This window comes from Phacochoerus africanus, chromosome 2 (assembly GCF_016906955.1).
Source record: "Phacochoerus africanus isolate WHEZ1 chromosome 2, ROS_Pafr_v1, whole genome shotgun sequence".
In the NCBI taxonomy this organism is placed as follows: Eukaryota; Metazoa; Chordata; class Mammalia; order Artiodactyla; family Suidae; genus Phacochoerus; species Phacochoerus africanus.
In genome coordinates, this window is record NC_062545.1 from 50399857 (window position 1) to 50417757 (window position 17901).

Below are 17901 nucleotides of genomic sequence, written 5' to 3' on the forward strand. Positions count from 1 at the left end.
CCGGCCTATAGCACAGGCACAGCAACACTGGATCTGAGGCACATCTGCCATCTACATCATGGCAACGCCGGATCCTTAATCCACTGTGCAAGGCCAGGAATCAAATCCATATCCTCATGGAGACTAGTGGGGTTCATTACCACTGAGCCTCAACAGGAACTCCCATCTTTAATGTATATTAAATTGATAAATATACTTGTTTCTGGATTTCCTTCCTATTCAGATCTACTAGTCCGCTGCTGTATGACGTTGTCAATACCACAACATTTTAATTGTTGAAACTTTATAATACATTTTAATCTCAGGTTGGGAGAATTCCTTTACCTTTATTTTTCATTTATGGTTACTCTTATTTTTCAGATTTTCCTAAATGTTTACTCTTCCATACAAACTTCAGAATTATTGGGCTGATCTTCACAAAAATACTACTTACTTTGTATTAGGATTTTGTTAAATTAAAATATTAATATGGAGAGAGTGTTTACAGTGTTGAGTCCTTCTAGCTTGGAAGAGTGTGTATCTTCTTGTTTAGTCAAAATGTTTTATTTTTATTTCCATCAATAAAGTGTTGTTCTCATCTTCAGGTTAAGCATTTCTTAAGTTTGTTCTAAGGTATTCTGACTGTCTGGTTGTTATTGGTAATGGAATATTCTTTCATTATGTTTTCTAACTAATAATTGTTTTGATTTTTTATATTAATTTTTTATTCTGATATATTTTTAAATGTCAGGATATTCTAAACAGAAATCCAACTACTGTCTCTTACAGAAAGATATTTTATGGACTCCAAGAAAAAATTATTTTCTCTCTGATAAGAGTTTTACTTTTCACAATAGGTATACTGGTCTACATTTCCTGTGGTAATAACTTAAATTGTAAAGTTAATCATGAGAAAAGTTCTCAGTTTTTAATATTATGTACATAATATTATATTAAAATCCAGTTCTATTGTTTATTACATGTCTCAATTCATTCGTTTTCCTGCTCCACAGGCTATACTTTAGAGATTTTCTCACACACAACACACACAAAGAATACCAAAAAAAAAAAAAAAAATTAGTAGCAATATTAATATAGAACATTTGGGTATATAATACAAAGAACTAGGTTATGCCTAAACCATTTATAGTTGATTTTTGAATGAATTCTGAGAGTTTTATATAATGGTGTTAATCTCACAATTATATTCAGATTATATTCCATAAAAACTTATCATTGACAGTGGGGAGGGGCAGTGCCATTGAGAAAGGCAGTGAATAAGCTAATTCATGGACTGGATAATCAACATGTGTATAATTAAATGTTGGTTATATTTCCCTACCCAAGCACAAAAACAACAGTGATGGTAATTTTTTTTTTTTTTTTTGCTTTTTGCTTTTTAGGGCATCACCTATGGCATATGAGACTTACACCAAAACTCACAGCAACACCAGATCCTTAACCAACTGAGCGAGGCAAGGGATCAAACTTACATCCTGTTGGACACTAGTCAGGTTTGCTATATTGAAGCCACAACAGCAACTCTGTGATTGTAATTTTTCATTAGCAGAGTCTGGGGTATTTTCCCATAGATTCTTGATAAACCTTGGAGGAATGTATCTGATTTGAATATTTCACTACCAGATGAATAGCACACAATAACTAATCAATAACTATGAAGTTAAATCACATATTTAGGAATAGTAATTTATCTAATTCTACTGAAACACTTTTGACCCTTCATTCCTATATTCATAAATATATTTTAAAATCTTCATTAAATAATTTGTAGAACAAATTCATGGCAGAATTGTGAATCTGAAAGAAAACTTTAGGACCCTAGTCTCTTAATTCTTCATCCTTCTACTTTTAGTTTACAGTTCAATGCATCTATTGGCCCTTTCAAGTTTCATTCTTCAAGAAACTATCTTCATGGAGTTCCCGTCGTGGTGCAGTGGTTAATGAATCCAACTAGGAACCATGAGGTTTCGGGTTCGGTCCCTGCCCTTGCTCAGTGGGTTAACGATCCAGCATTGCCGTGAGCTGTGGTGAGGGTTGCAGATGCAGCTCGGATCCCACATTGCTGTGGCTCTGGTGTAGGCCAGTGGCTACAGCTCCGATTCGACCCCTAGCCTGGGAACCTCCATATGCCGCGGGAGCAGCCCAAGAAATAGCAAAAAGACAATAAATAAATAAATAAATAAATAAATAAATAAATAAATAAATAAATAAAAGCCAGCTCACAAAATTGAAAAAAAAAAAAAAAAAGAAACTATCTTCATATGTCAATTTTCAAAGCCGCCACTGAAGGTGTTAAGTGACATAAACATGTGAGAATAAGTTAAAGGAATTTTCAATAAATTGTGGCTAGTTATCTAACACACCAAAAATGTGCAGGTTCCTCACTGAAGACCAAACCAAATTTGAGAGTCCAGATAAGCAACTTGTATAAATCTCAAAAACATTGGTTTCATGGAGGGAGTGGAAAGATACTCTGATTGACAGCTCAATTCCCAAATTCCATGGGATGGAGGAGTGAAAGTTCCCCCAAGAAAAGGGGTGACACAGGGAGGGGATTAAGATGGCAGAATAGAAGGACTGGAGCTCAACTTCTCTCCTCAAAACAAAAAAAATTCACAAGTAAAGACTGAGCACTCTTCAACAAAATGCACCAGAAACCTTCAAAAAGATACCCTACTCCAGAAGAAAAAGAGGAGGTCACATCAAGAGGTAGGAGGGGTGATTTCGCAATATAAACAACCCCATACCTCCTGGGTGGGAAGCTCCACAGACTGGAAACTAACTGGTTCACAGACACTCACCTACAGGAGTGAGAGTTATGAGCCCCACATCAAACACTCACATGCTGGGATCTATCATTGGGAAAAAGAGCCCCAGAGCATCTGGCATTGAAGGCCAGTGGGGCTTGTGTGCAAGAACTCCACAGGACTGGGGGAAACGGAGACCCTATTCTTAAAAGGCGCACACAGAATTTCACATGCACTGAGTCCCAAGGCAAAGCAAAGTCGCCAAGGGAATCTGGATCAAACCTGACTACAGTTCTTGGAGGACATCCTGGGAAAACAGGGGTGAATGGGGCTTGTTGTGAGGGAAGGATATTGAAAGTGAAGATCTCGGGAATATTCAGCAGCCCTGCCTTTCTCTGGAGGTGGCCATCTTGGGAAAATCTGGCCCCACCTTCAGCCAGCTGCTGAGAAGCCCCAGGGCAAACAACAATCCAGGTGGGATCACAGCCCCACCCCTCAGTTAACAGGCTACCTAAAGACCCCTCAGGCACACAGCTGCCTCTAATCCCATCCAGAGACTAAGCCCCACCCACCAGAGGGATCAGAATCAGCTCCAGGGGGCAGGCATCAGCCCCTCCCATCAGAAAGCCTACAGCAAGCCCCCATACTGACTTCAGCCACAAGGGGGGGCAGACACCAGAAGTAAGAGAGGCTACAACCCTATTATCTGTCAAAAGGTCACCACAGCAAAAACCTATAAAAATGAAAAGACAGGGAACTATAACTCAGATGAGGGAGAAAGGAAAAACCCCAGAAAAACAGCTAATCTATGAGGAGATTCTCAGCCTCCAGGAAAAAGACTTTAGACTGTTGATGCTGAAGATGATGCAAGACATTGGAAATAAACTGGAGGCAAAGATGGATAACTTACAGGAAACGCTGACCAAAGAGATACAGTAATGAAACTTCAACAAGAAGAGATCCAAAATACAGTAACTGAAATTAAAAATTCACTAGAAGCAGCTAACAGCAGAATACACGAAGCAGAACGAATAAGCGAGGTGGAGGACAAATTAGTGGAAATTATGGATGCAGAAGAGGAAAGAGAAAAAGTATTGAAAACAAATGAAGAGAGTCTCAGAGAACTCTGGGACAACATGAAACGCAACAACATCAGTATTATAGGGGGACCAGAAGGAGAAGAGAGAGAGAAGGAGACAGAAAAAATATTCCAAGAGCTAATAGCCGAAAATTTCCCTAACATGGGAAAGGAATCACTCACTCAGATCCAGGAAGCACAACGAGTACTGTATAAAATAAACCCAAGGAGGAATACCCCGAGACACATACTAATCCAACTGTCCAAAATTAAAGACAAAGAGAAAATCTTGAAAGCACCTAGGGAAAAGAAACAAATCACATACAAGGGAACCCCAATAAGGCTATCAGCAGATTTTTCAACAGAAACTCTGCAGGCCAGAAGGAAGTGGCATGATATACTCAATGTGATGAAAGGAAAAAACCTCCAACCAAGATTACTCTCCCCAGCAAGGCTCTCCTTCACATTTGAAGGAGAAATCAAAACCTTCTCAGATAAGCAAAAGCTGAGAGAATTCAGCAACACTTAACCAGCCTTACAACAAATACTAAAGGAACTTCTATAGGCAGAAAAGAACAAGAGAAGAAGGAGAGAAAAAAGAGCAGCAAAAGCAAATCCAAAGCAATTAATAAAATGGCAATAAAAACATACATATCAATAATTACCTTAAATGTTAATGGACTAAATGCCCCAGCCAACAGACTTAGACTGGCTGAATGGATACAAAAACAAGACCCATATATATGCTGTCTTCAAGAGACCCACTTCACTTCTAGGGACACATACAAATTGAAAGTGAGAGGATGGAAGAAAATATGTCATGCAAACGGGGATCAACAGAAAGCTGGAGTAACAATACTCATATCAGACAAAATAGACTTTAAAATGAAGACTATTTTCAGGGACAAAGAAGGACATTACATAATGATCAAAGGATCAATCCAAGAAGATGACATGACCATTTTAAATATCTACGTACCCAACACAGGTTCACCACCATATATAAGGCAACTGCTAACAACCTTAAAAGGAGAAATCGACAATAACACAATCATAGTGGGGGACTTTAACACCCCACTTACAGCAATGGACAGATCACCCAGACAGAAAATCAATAAAGAAACACAGGCCCTGAATGATGCCCTAAACCAGATGGACTTAATAGATATTTATAGGACATTTCATCCAAAAGCAACACAATACACGTTCTTCTCAAATGCACATGGAACATTCTCTAAGGTTGAGCACATCCTGGGCTACAAATCCAACCTCGGTAACTCTAAGAAAATTGAAATCATATCAAGCATCTTTTCCGACCACAACGCTATACAACCGGAAGTCAACAACAAGACAAAAACTGCAAAAAACACAAATACACGGAGACTAAACAACATGCTACTCAACAACCAATGGATCACTGAAGAAATCAAAGAGGAAATTAAAAAATACCTGGCAGCAAATGACAATGAAGATATGACACTCCAAAACCTACGGGATGCAGCAAAAGCCATTCTAAGAGGAAAGTTTAGAGCAATACAAGCTCACCTCAGGAAACAAGAAAAAGCCCAAATGAACAAGCTAACTTTACATCTAAAGCAGCTCGAGAGAGAAGAACAGACAAGACCTAAAGTTAGTAGAAGGAAAGAAATCATAAAGATCAGAGCAGAAATCAATGAAATAGAAACAAGGAAAACCATAGGAAAGATCAATGAACCAAAAAGCTGGTTCTTTGTAAAGATCAACAAAATTCATCAACCCCTAGCCAGACTTATCAAGCAAAAATGAGAGAGGACTCAAATCAATGAAATTAGAAATGAAAAAGGAGAAGTAACAACGGACATCACAGAAATACAAAGGATCATAAGAGACTACTATATGCAACTATATGCCAATCAAAGGGAAAACCTAGAAGAAATGGACAAATTCTTAGAAAAGTCCAATCTTCCAAGACTAAACCAAGATGAAAGAGAAAAGATTAATGGACCCACCACAAGAACTGAAATGGAAACTGGGATTAAAAAACTTCCAATGAACAAAAGTCCAGGACCAGATGGCTTTACGGGCAAATTCTATCAAACATTTAGAGAAGAGCTAACACCTCTCCTTCAGAAACTATCGCAAAAAATTGCAAAGGAAGGGATACTCCCAAACTCATTCTGTGAGGCCACCATCACCCTGGTACCAAAACCAGACAAAGACTCCACAAAAAAAGAAAACTACAGGCCAATTTCACTGATGAACATCGATGCAAAAATCCTCAACAAAACACTAGCAAACCGCATCCAACAATACATTAAAAGGATTCTACATCATGATCAAGTGGGATTTATCCCAGGGATGCAACGGTTCCTCAATATCCGCAAATCCATCAGTGTGATACACCACAGTAACAAACTGAAGAATGAAAACCATATGATCCTCTCAATAGACGTGGAAAAAGCCTTTGACAAAATCCAACACCCATTTCTTTTTTTTTTTTTGTCTTTTTTGCTATTTCTTGGGCCGCTCCCACGGCATATGGAGATTCCCAGGCTAGGGGTCCAATCGGAGCTGTAGCCACCGGCCTACGCCAGAGCCACAGCAACACGGGATCCGAGCCGTGTCTGCAACCTATACCACAGCTCATGGCAACACCGGATCATTAACCCACTGAGCAACGGCAGGGATCGAACCCGAAACCTCATGGTTCCTAGTCGGATTCGTTAACCACTGCACCACGACGGGAACTCCCCAACACCCATTTCTGATAAAAAAAAAAAAAACTTCAGAAAGTGGGCATAATGGGAACCTACCTCAACATGATAAAGGCCATATATGATAAACCCACAGCGAACATCATTCTCAATGGTGAAAAGCTGAAAGAATTCCCGCTGAGATCAGGATCAAGACAAGGAGGTCCACTCTCGCCACTACTCTTCAACATAGTTCTGGAAGTCCTAGACACAGCAATCAGAGAAGTAAAAGAAATAAAAGGAATCCAAACTGGAAAGGAAGAAGTAAAACTATCCCTATTTGCAGATGACATGGTACTATACCTAGAGAATCCTAAAGACTCTACCAGAAAACTGTTAAGAGCTCATCCACGAATTTGGCAACATCACAGGATACAAAATCAATACACAGAAATCGACAGCGTTTCTATATACTAACAATGAAAGAGCAGAAAAGGAAATTAGGGAAGCAATCCCATTTACCATCGCACCCAAAAGAATAAAATACCTAGGAGTAAACCTACCTAAAGAAACAAAAGACCTATACTCTGAAAACTATAAGACACTGATGAAAGAAATCAAAGATGACACAAATAGATGGGAAAGATATACAATGCTCATGGATTGGAAGAGTTAACATTATCAAAATGACTATACTACCTAAGGCAATCTACAGATTCAATGCAATCCCTATCCAGTTACCAAGGACATTTTTCACAGAACTCAAACAAAATATTTTAAAGTTTGTTTGGAAGCACAGAAGACCCAGAATAGCCAAAGACATCCTGAAAACGAAAAATGGAGCTGGAGGAATCCGGCTCCCCGACTTCAGACTATACTACAAAGCAACAGTCATCAAAACTGCATGGTACTGGCACAAAGACAGAAATATAGATCAGTGGAATGGGATAGAAAGCCCAGAATTCAACCTACACACCTACAGCCAACTCATCTATGACAAAGGAGGCAAGAATATATACAAGGGAGAAAGGACAGCTTGTTCAATAAGTGGTGCTGGGAAAACTGGACAGCCACATGGAAGAAAATGAAATGAGAACACTCCCTAACACCATACACAAAAATAAACTCCAAATGGATTAAAGACCTAGATATAAGACCAGACACTATAAAACTCTTAGAGGAAAACATAGGCCAAACGCTCTCTGACATAAATGATAGCAACATCTTCTCAGATCCACCTCTCAGAGTACTGACAATAAAAACAAAAATAAACCAATGGGACCTACTCAAACTTCAAAGTTTCTGCACAGCAAAGGAAACCCTAAACAACACAGAAAGACAACCCACAGAATGGGGGGAAATCTTTGCAAGTGAATCGACTGACAAGGGATTCATCTCCACAATTTATAAACAACTTCTGCAGCTCAACACCAAAAAAACAAACAACCCCATCCAAAAATGGGCAGAAGATCTAAACAGACAGTTCTCCAAAGAAGACATACAGATGGCCAAGAAACACATCAAAGGACGTTCAACATCACTCATTATTAGAGAGATGCACATCAAAACCACTCTGAGGTACCACCTTACACCACCCAGAATGGCCATCATCCAAAAGTCTACAAACAATAAGTGCTGGGGAGGGTGTGGAGAAAAAGGAACCCTGTTAAAAACTGTTGGTGGGATTGTAAATTGGTGCAGCCACTGTGGAAAGCAGTATGGAGATTCCTCAGAAAACTAAACATAGAACTACCATTTGATCCAGCAATCCCACTCCTGGGCATCTATCCAGAGAAAACCACGACTCGCAAAGACACATGTACGCCGATGTTCATTGCAGCACTATTTACAATAGCCAAGACATGGAAACAACTTACATGTCCATTGACAGAGGAGTGGATCCAGAAGATGTGGTGCATATACACAGTGGAATATTACTCAGCCATTAAAAAGAACGAAATACCAGCATTTTTTGCAACATGGATGGACCTAGAAACTATCATGCTAAGTGAAGTCAGCCAGCCAATGAGACACCAACATCCAATGCTTTCACTGACATGTGGAATCTGAAAAAAGGACAGACGGAACTTCTTTGCAGAACAGATGCTGGCTCACAGACATTGAAAAACTTATGGTCTCCTGAGTAGATAGTTTAGGGGGTGGGGGGATGTGCCTGGGTTGTGGGATGGAAATCATGTGAAATCAGATTGTTATGATCATTATACAACTACAGATGTGATAAATCCATTTGAGTAATTAAAAAAAAAAGGAAAAAAAAAGAAAAGGGGTCACCCAAACAAAATAGAAGGGATAAAGGACATTGAAAATAACAGAGGTCTACTATATCTGCTTTACTATGCATTTCTTCACAAATATCTTTTGGTGTAATTTAATATTCTTACCATCCATTTCTGCAATTAGATGATATTCTATTATATGGATATGTCATACTTAATTTAGCCACATTGACATATTTTTTTCACCTCTTTGCCCTTAGCCCTTAGAATAAACCCTGGCATATAGGACGTATTTAATAATATTTGGGTTTTTTTTTTGGGGGGGGGGTTATGGCTACACCTACAGCATTTGGAAGTTCACAGTCTAGGGGTCAAATCAGAGCTGCAGGTGTCAGCCTACACCACAGCCACAGCAATGCCAGATCTGAGCCACATCTGCAACCTACATCGCAGCTCATATCAACACCGTATCCTTCACCTACTGAGCAGAGCCAGCAATCAAACCCGCATCCTCATGGATACTAGTCGGGTTCATTACCACTGAGCCACACGGGAAACTCCCTGTTGAATTTTATAAATGACAGATTTTAAAATTCAATGAAGGGGAGTTCCCATTGTGGCTCAGCAGAAATGTACTGACTAGTATTCATGAGGACTCAGGTTCGATCCCTGGCCTTGCTCAGTGGGTTAAGGATCCGGCGTTGCCATGAGCTGTGGTGCAGGTTGCAGACGCAGCTTGGATTCCACATTGCTGTGGCGAAGGCCATCAGCTACAGCTCCGATTTGACCCTTAGCCTGGGAACCTCCATGTGCCACGGGTGCAGCCCTAGAAAGACCAAAAATTAAAAATTTCTAAATTTTAAAAAAATATATAATTCAATGAAGGAATGGGAGCACAGGGAAATTTCCATAGTACTTGATTTTTTTCTGTTTTCTACAATTTTACATCAAGAACCCAACTGTTTATTTATGCCAGGTAAATAAAGTGCCTTAACTAAGCAGAGCCAAAATAATAAAAAAAAAAAAATTTAATGAATGCTCATACTGTAATAAGGTATAGGAAATTGGCTTATTTATCCTCATCTGAGATTTTTCAACAGATTTACCTAAGGAGTTCAAGAATATTAATGACTAAGGTGTTAACAAATTGCCTCTCAAGCTCTTAACTTCAAAAGAAAAAGACTAATCTTCTGCCACCCGATAAAAGTGTAGAAAATAAAATATGTAGGAAGACATATTTGACAAAGTCTAGAGGTACTGCACTAATAAGAACAGGTTGACTACAAAGTATTATGGAATTAACATGGACAAAAATTCTACTACATAAGAAGTCAAATCCTTAGTTACTCTAAAGCAATTTCATCTTACTGGATTAAAAAAAGCAAATAGGTCACCTGAGTTTTAATTTCAGTCTTGGTTTTTCTGTAGGACATGCCATTCCCATTGCCAATTATACTGTGGATTCAAAATTTTTACCCAGATAATAATGTTAATGCTATTGCTAACTTCCATATTACTCAAAATCTAAGATATTTCAAAATGAGATAAGAAATAAACAGATAAATTATGTCAGAACTTAAGACGAGAAGCTATAAACCAATTACCAACTTTTCTGTTTGCTAGTCTCAGCAACACTTGCCATAAAATTTTACACTTGTCATAAAATTTTGTTTAGTGGAGTGGAAAGACTAGCTTGAATAACATTCAACTACGAAAAGCATCAGGAAAAGAGCTGAGTGTGATTGATTTGAAAAGGAAAGCAAGGGGTAATGAAAATGTGTGGTGCTTTCTTTGTTTTGGGGTTTTTTTGGTAATTGAACAATGTTAGATATGATGCTTTGTCGGAATATTTATGAATCTACAGAACTTGTCAATTGCCATTGGAAAAGGAAGAGTGAAATATCATGATTTATTATTCCTTTTAATTCCTTATAATAAAAAGGATCACACCTCAGAATCAAAATGTACTAAATATTCCTGTCCTTACCTTGTGACCTTGTCTTCCAGGTTCACCAACCTCTCCTTTAGCCCCTTTATGACCCTAACAAATGCAAAAATAAGTAAATAGATAAATAAATTAATTAATGTGTTGAGTTTGGCACAGAAAGTGGGCAGAAGGCTCATAAAGTGACCTTGCTCCCCTAAATCTGTCAATGTGCTGCTAAGAGAAAGATTATGTCACAAAGAAATGACAGCCTTAGAAGACCTTGATAGCACCATGTGTATTTCATGGCCACTGAATATAATAAATATATTGGTTTCATTACTAGAAAAACACTGTTCTAGAACAATAAACACCCCATTACCTAGTTCATTGACTTGGTAATGATTCATTGCCTTCTGGTCCCTAGATCCCTCCTTCCCCACTTCCTCTCACAGTTGGGTTAAGAGCATGAAGTCTTGTCCAGCATCAGTAACTTGCTCTCCAGAGCTGAGAGCTGACCTGGCCCTGCTCTCTGGAGGCTGTTCTGAAAACACTCTTCTTCCTCTATACCCATCTCCTTTCTAGAGGCAGAAGAAAGGCTTCCTCTGAGGCACAGGTTTCTGCCTCTTCTTGCACACAATTTAGGTGCAAATGAAAAGCCATAAATGGCAGTCAGTGAAAGTTGCAAAGCATGAGAAAAAAATCCTTGTCTTTCATTGTCAAGCCACCTGTTCTAAGCATATGTGTGCTTCAGGCAGTAGCATGAGGCAAATGTGAAATAAACATTCCAAAATTTAAGTTCTTAAGAACTTTCACCCTCAAAGCCTTTCTTGTTCTAAGAGTATAAATCTTTGTGAAAAACAAGATACTGATCTAGGCCCAAATCTTCTGCATGTGTGGGAACCTGCCAAAGGTAACTTCAGAGAAAGCCATCAATGGAAACCCAGTGCCTCGGAGCCTTTTGGATCTTGGGAAAACTTCCCTGGTCTAGAATTTTCAAAATCGCTTCAGACTCATAGACTAGAAAGAGAAAGTCACTTAACCTCAGCATTTGGTACTTATTTCTTTATTATTATGACCAATTTTGAAGTAACTATGATGGCAGAGTGAGAGAAAAACATTTCTGGAAAGTTTCTTTTCTTGTCTGTTTTGTAGTTTTTCCAATTTCCTTTCTACCCTAAACAGTTTCAAATACATAGTGTGCACAATCCCTGACCCCGTCTGTCACAGCTGGAACAAACTTCTGATCCATCATTTGGTATTCTAGGGTCTCTCAATCCAATGCATGTCATTGGTATTTCTTCCCTGAGTATCAGAGGTGCTGTATATTCAAGCATCTGTGTCCTGGTAGGACCACCTGTTGGGACACCAGCAGGAGTTTCTAGAAGTGAATAAGGACCAGAGACCAAGCCACAGAATAAGTGAATGCAGACTCTCCCAATCCACCAAAGTGGGGTCTCTAAACAAGGAAGGCCAGTGCTTCAGGAAAAGGCTCCATTTTTCCCATGGATAATACTCTTGAAAATAGATTACAGCACTACAATTATTCTCTTACCCTCATGCCTGGCAGGCCTGGATATCCAGAGCGACCTGGTGGGCAGGAATTGGGACACTGCCAAAGAGAAAGAGAAAGAATAAACTAGAGCCTCAACTTTACAACAAAAGGGTACGTTTTTAGGGATTTCAATGGCAGAATGCAATTATATTCATTAAATAACTTTGACTACTCCTTTCTTTTTAAATCATTATTTTTTTTTATGGCCACAACTGCAGCATATGGAAGCTCCTGGGCCAGGGATTGAATCTGAGCCGCAGCTGCCACCTATGCCACAGCTGTGGCAACACTGGATCCTTTAACCTACTACACTGGGCTGGAGATCAAACCCAAGCCTCTGCAGCGTCCTGAGCCTCTGTAGTTGGATTCTTAATCTACTGCACCACATTATTATTTTATTTTTAAACTGAGAAATATTCCTAGCTTCCATAATAGTATAGAGAATATTATAAACTCTTTTCCCATGTATCTACCATCCAAAGTTAATGAATGTTAATATTTTGCCATTTTTACTTCAGATTTAATTTACTAAAGAAGTAAAATGTTTGCGAATAGGCCATTGTACCTGGACCTGACCCTTGTCCCCCACACACCTCCGCCCTTGAACAGCTCTGTCCTGAAGTTCACATGCCCTCAACAAATGGGCCAAAATTGCATTTAGTGCAATTTTCCAACATCATTGGAATACTAATCTATAAGTAAAACAAGTCTCAGAGGGGATTGTTTAACTTCTTCTAACGTTGGGCTGCTCTGGTGAAAAGCATGTCTTAGTCATAAGGTAAAGATTAAAGAAAGAGAGATATTACATAAGGAAAACTGGTTAGTCTGAGTGTATACAAGTGACCAGTCCACTAGTCCTACAGACCACTCTGCCATCTCAGTAAAGTAAAATGCAGAAATACAACATATTCCAGCAAGATCATTTTAAAGAAAATTCATCTTTTAAAGAGAATTCATGGTCTTTGACTTAAAACTATATTTTTTTCAAAAGAGAACATCTTACCAATGGATCTCCATCATGAAAGCCAATTGTTCCCTGGAGTAAAGAAAATATTAAAAGTTAAGAATATAGTTAAATGTTTAATATAAACCTACTAATAAAGCTCACTGGACAAAAATACAATAAATGTATTTGTTCAATAAATGCAAGGAACAAATAGCATATAATATGCTACTATTCTAAAAACTTGACTCATGGGGCTACTCTTTTTTTTTTTAGGGCCGCACTTGCAGCATATGCAAGTTCCTAGGCTACAGGTCAAATCAGAGCTGTAGCTGCTGGCCTATACCATAGCAACAAGGGATCCAAGCTGCATCCGCAACCTACAACACAGCTTACAGCAACCACAGCTCCCAGCAATGCCGGATCCTTAACCCACTGTGTGAGGCCAGAGATCGAACCCACATCCTTATGGATCCTAGTCGGGTTCATTACCTCTGAGCCATGATGGGAATTCCTAGGGGCTATTTCATTTAGAGAACCCTAAATTGCAGTAGATTAATATTTTTCAGAGATTTTGAAGGAAAATAAAATGAGAGGCAGAATAGAAAATACTCTGAATCACAAATTTAAAATATGTTTTATCTCCTAATTAACCTCATTTTTAAAACTGCTTACTATGTAAATCCTTTGTAAAAACAAGTTCCTCTGAAAAAAATTCCCTTTTATATATCCAGGTTTTGAGTTTTGAGAAATCACAAGCCTCAAAAGACTGCAACATAAAGAGTAAAACATTCTGTGTGAACCATCTTTTAAATCATTGTGATTCCTCTACTTTCAGGCCTAAAAAGACCATTACTCTGAATGAGTGGGAAAAAAAAAAAAAAAGTAGCCATTTTGGAATTTTAGGACAATGACTTACTTTAAAGGTATTTCCATTTTGGGTACTTAGGTTTCTTTAACCCCAATTCTCAGATGCAGAGAAATTCAAGCTCCAAATAACTTACGCTGGGTCCCGGGGGGCCAGGGGGGCCAGGTGGTCCTCTTCTCCCAGGGTCGCCCTAAGTTATTTGAGAATTGTGACACAGTGGTTATACAAGTGTCAAAAAACACAGCACATAAAACTGGTGAGGCATGACCTTCCGAGAAAGCCTACAGAGCTCAGCCTGCATGAACCTGCCACCAAAATCCAATTAACTCCTCAAAACCAGAAGAATAAAGGAGTTTCAGTCTCATCACCAAAGTAATAAAACAAGGCAGAGGGAGACTTGGGGGAAAAAGTCTGGTCTGCTGCAGTCCAGCTAACATCTGGCAAGGAGCACTGGCACCAGCATGCAGCCAAGAAAGGGAAGGCAATCTCTGCAGCGCCAGACATCCTTGGGCTCTTCATGGTGACACTATTACTCAGTCACTGTACTCTCTTGCAAGTGGCACAGAAGATCAGAGATGACTAAGTTCAAATGAGCCACTCAGGTGAAAATAGATTCCAAACAGCCATATACCCACAGATTCCTCCTGGTATGTCTTCCTTCTTAACTTTCTCTCAGAAGAAGTAAAAAGCATCTTACAATCAATTTTACAATCATTTCATATTTATTCAGCAAATAAATTCATTCATTTGTTCAGCAAATAAACTTGTCAAACAGAAGCATCAACAGAGAAGCAAAGAAAGGTATATAATACTGGCTCTGACTCTCAATGAATTTATTATTATCTATCCTTTAGATAACATGATGACATCAACATTTTTTGGAGTAATTACAGAATATTAACACCAAGCTCTTACTATAGCAATTTCTTCCATGAAGTTCAGCATTTTATTGACTAAAGTTAAGTTCTGTGGGTTCAATTATAATTTTATGATTCTAGCATAAATGTGCATGGTAATAATTTTAGACTATTCACTTCATTTCATGCAAAGAGTCTAATACAAAAGACACTGGACCCCAATCCTGGCTGAGAGTCTGTAAAATGAAGGTGACACTCCTCAATTTGGTCAATATTTCTAGAAGTTGGGAAGAAAAGTTTAGCTGAAGAATTTTGGGGAAAAAGATAAAATCACTTTACAAAAATGAGGTAGCACTATTATCCCTGGCTCCCATCAATATTATAAACGAGAATGCAATCATCTGCCATTTTTTGGATTTGCAGAGGAAAACACACAGGACAATTTTCCTACCCTAATCAGCAAATGTCTACTATCAATGTGCTGTGTGCAGTACTCACAATTGGTCCAACACGGCCAAGCTCTCCCGGAAGTCCTGCCCCCCCTGGAGGACCCTAAAGTCAACAAATTAAAGAGACATGGTGATTTGTGAATGTTTTACAAATGTTATGAACAACTGACTTAGAACCATGTATCTGTGCTAGCTTTGGTTTCCAATGAGAAAACAACTCATTTAATCAAGTTTTAATTACTTAAATTGGAAATTTCTTGAATTAACAGAAATTTCTCAAATTAATAAAATATTTTTAGCAGAATAGGGTGCTGTCACAGCAACCATCTAAGATGATTCAGGCAGGACTCTCCAAACACCACTGGGAAGAGGGTTAGCTGGGGAGCAAGGCTAAGATCTGAAAGATAGGCCACTTTTATAGACTATGTAAAAAGAAACCAAGAAATGATACTTACAGGAGGTCCAGGAATACCACGACCCTAAAAGATTAAAATAAAAGTTGTTATGATACATGACCCATACTCAGTGTAAATACAGACACAGAAATAACTCATTCAAAAATAAACTATAAAATCTATCACTAAATAAATATAAGATGTTCATCCTGAAGAGAAAGGACTGGATAAAGAAAAGCAAACATGGCTCTACTTCCAAAGGAAGAAGCAGCTTGCTTCAGCTCCTCAAATATTCTTTTGATGTCTAAGCTAACCAGTACTATTTTTTTCCAAACTTTTTAAAAAAGAAAACCAGAGTAAAGCAATCATCCACACTTGCCCTCAGGAGAACCTACCAACACTCAAAAGGAGGTACATCACAACCAGATTTTTTCATATTCCTTTCCATTATGGTTTATTACAAGATGTTGAATACAGTTTCCTGTGCTATTCAATAGGACCTTGTTGTTTATCCATTTTATATACAGTAGTGTATATCTGTCAATCCCAAACTCCTAATTTATCCCTTCCTCCCTCTTTCTTCTTGGGTAACCATGAATTTGTTTTCCATGTCTGTGAGTTTGTCTCTGTTTTGCAAATAAGTTCATTTGTATCATGTTTTAGATTCCACACAAAAGTGGTATCATTTGTCTCATTTTATAAGAAATCTACATTAAAGCAATATAAGCCTGCTTTACAATTTCTAATGTGATTTTTGGAAGTTCCCCAAACAAACATTTAGCACAGAGAGGCTGGGGAGAAAAAAAAAGTTAGAAACAAACTCCTTGACAGGAAGGACTATATGTTCAGACCCTAAAGCCAATAGATATTAAAAATGAAATAGCGTCATTCCTGAAATGACCTCCAATGGGATCCTGAATTTCATTTTAAATCTAGTCATCCTGTCTCCCACTCTGTCACATTTTATCTCTTAAGTAACACTGTGTGTAATTCCTCATGTAATCAATGATTGAAACCTCACCTCATGCATCCTCCTAGGCTCAATGCCAAGCACAGGACATAGTGTGTAATAACCTCTAACTCTATGCTTGTCGAACTTAACACAGCTGAGCCTGAGGTACCTAGAGCTCCCCACTTGTCTCTTTCTTTTCCAAGGTCAGCCTCCCTGCCTTGGGTTTCCTCATTACTCTTTCTCTCCTATGTTGGCTGGAATCCCTTTTATTCCCAACTGTCTCTCATACCATATTCCTCTTAGCTTGTGCTTCCAGACTTCCTTTTCTAAGATATCCTTATTTGAAGCATCCAGTGGAATCAATACACACACTCTGACAACAAAATTATTTCTAGTGATTTAGGCAGCTGCAACAAGCATGAATTTCCCACGATAAGTGGGGATTTTTTACGACCGTCTTTGAAAAATTGTTCCTATTTGAACATTTTAATATCTAGATCAATTTAGGAAATAACTGTTATGCTTGAAAACACCCACATAATCAATAAGTTATTTCATTATGAGAGAACTAGAAGTTTGAGCATTTCACTACCTTTTTTTAAAAGGCATCCCTAGAGGATCTTGACCTCTTAGTTGAAAATACGGGAGAAAGGCCAGCAAGCTATTCACTTCTGAAAATAGGCTTATTATGGAAAAGTTGACAAACCCTGAAATACAGCAAAGAAAGCAGGGCAAATAGAAAACAAGGAGGAAAAATACAGATTAATGACAAGAACAAAAGAGGAATGAAAGAGCAAAACAGAGAAAAATAGCAGCCTGGGAACCTAGTTCTGTTATACATAGAAATAAGTCAGCTGGATTGTACAATGTAGGAAAGGCCTAGCCAGGGATCAAGGTGGGTGATAGCAACTGATGGCCAATGTTTTATTAGAGATGAAATCAGTTTGTGAAGAAAGGGGTGTGATGCCAAGGTCTGAACACTGAATATTTAGATGCGCTATTGTTATGCAAGAAACATTTCCACCAATGGGGGCAGAGAGGGAGTTGTCTATCCAGATACCCGCAAACAGAGGTACATATTTTACTCCGTACATTCAAATTTTTCCATTCAGACTCAGAAAGCTTATCATACCAGAAGAATCATAAACTCCTTTGTGATGTGTACTATATAGAAAACTACACTGAGAAATTTTACAAGGCAGAATTTTACCTAAAGATGGGAGA

At 38.4% G+C, this 17901-nt stretch overlaps 1 protein-coding gene across 3 annotated transcripts in view; it reads right to left on the reverse strand.

Annotated features, from left to right (window-relative positions):
• Nucleotides 1-17901, reverse strand: part of COL9A1 (collagen type IX alpha 1 chain) — a 94106-nt gene that overhangs the window by 45006 nt on the left and 31199 nt on the right. For all 3 annotated transcript variants that reach the window (XM_047760117.1, XM_047760137.1, XM_047760126.1), the window contains 6 exons: nt 15786-15809; nt 15380-15433; nt 14161-14214; nt 13217-13249; nt 12214-12270; nt 10722-10775 (listed from right to left, as the gene is read on the reverse strand). In XM_047760117.1, coding sequence (XP_047616073.1) covers nt 10722-10775; nt 12214-12270; nt 13217-13249; nt 14161-14214; nt 15380-15433; nt 15786-15809 — 276 coding nt within the window. The remainder of the gene's footprint in view (nt 1-10721; nt 10776-12213; nt 12271-13216; nt 13250-14160; nt 14215-15379; nt 15434-15785; nt 15810-17901) is intronic.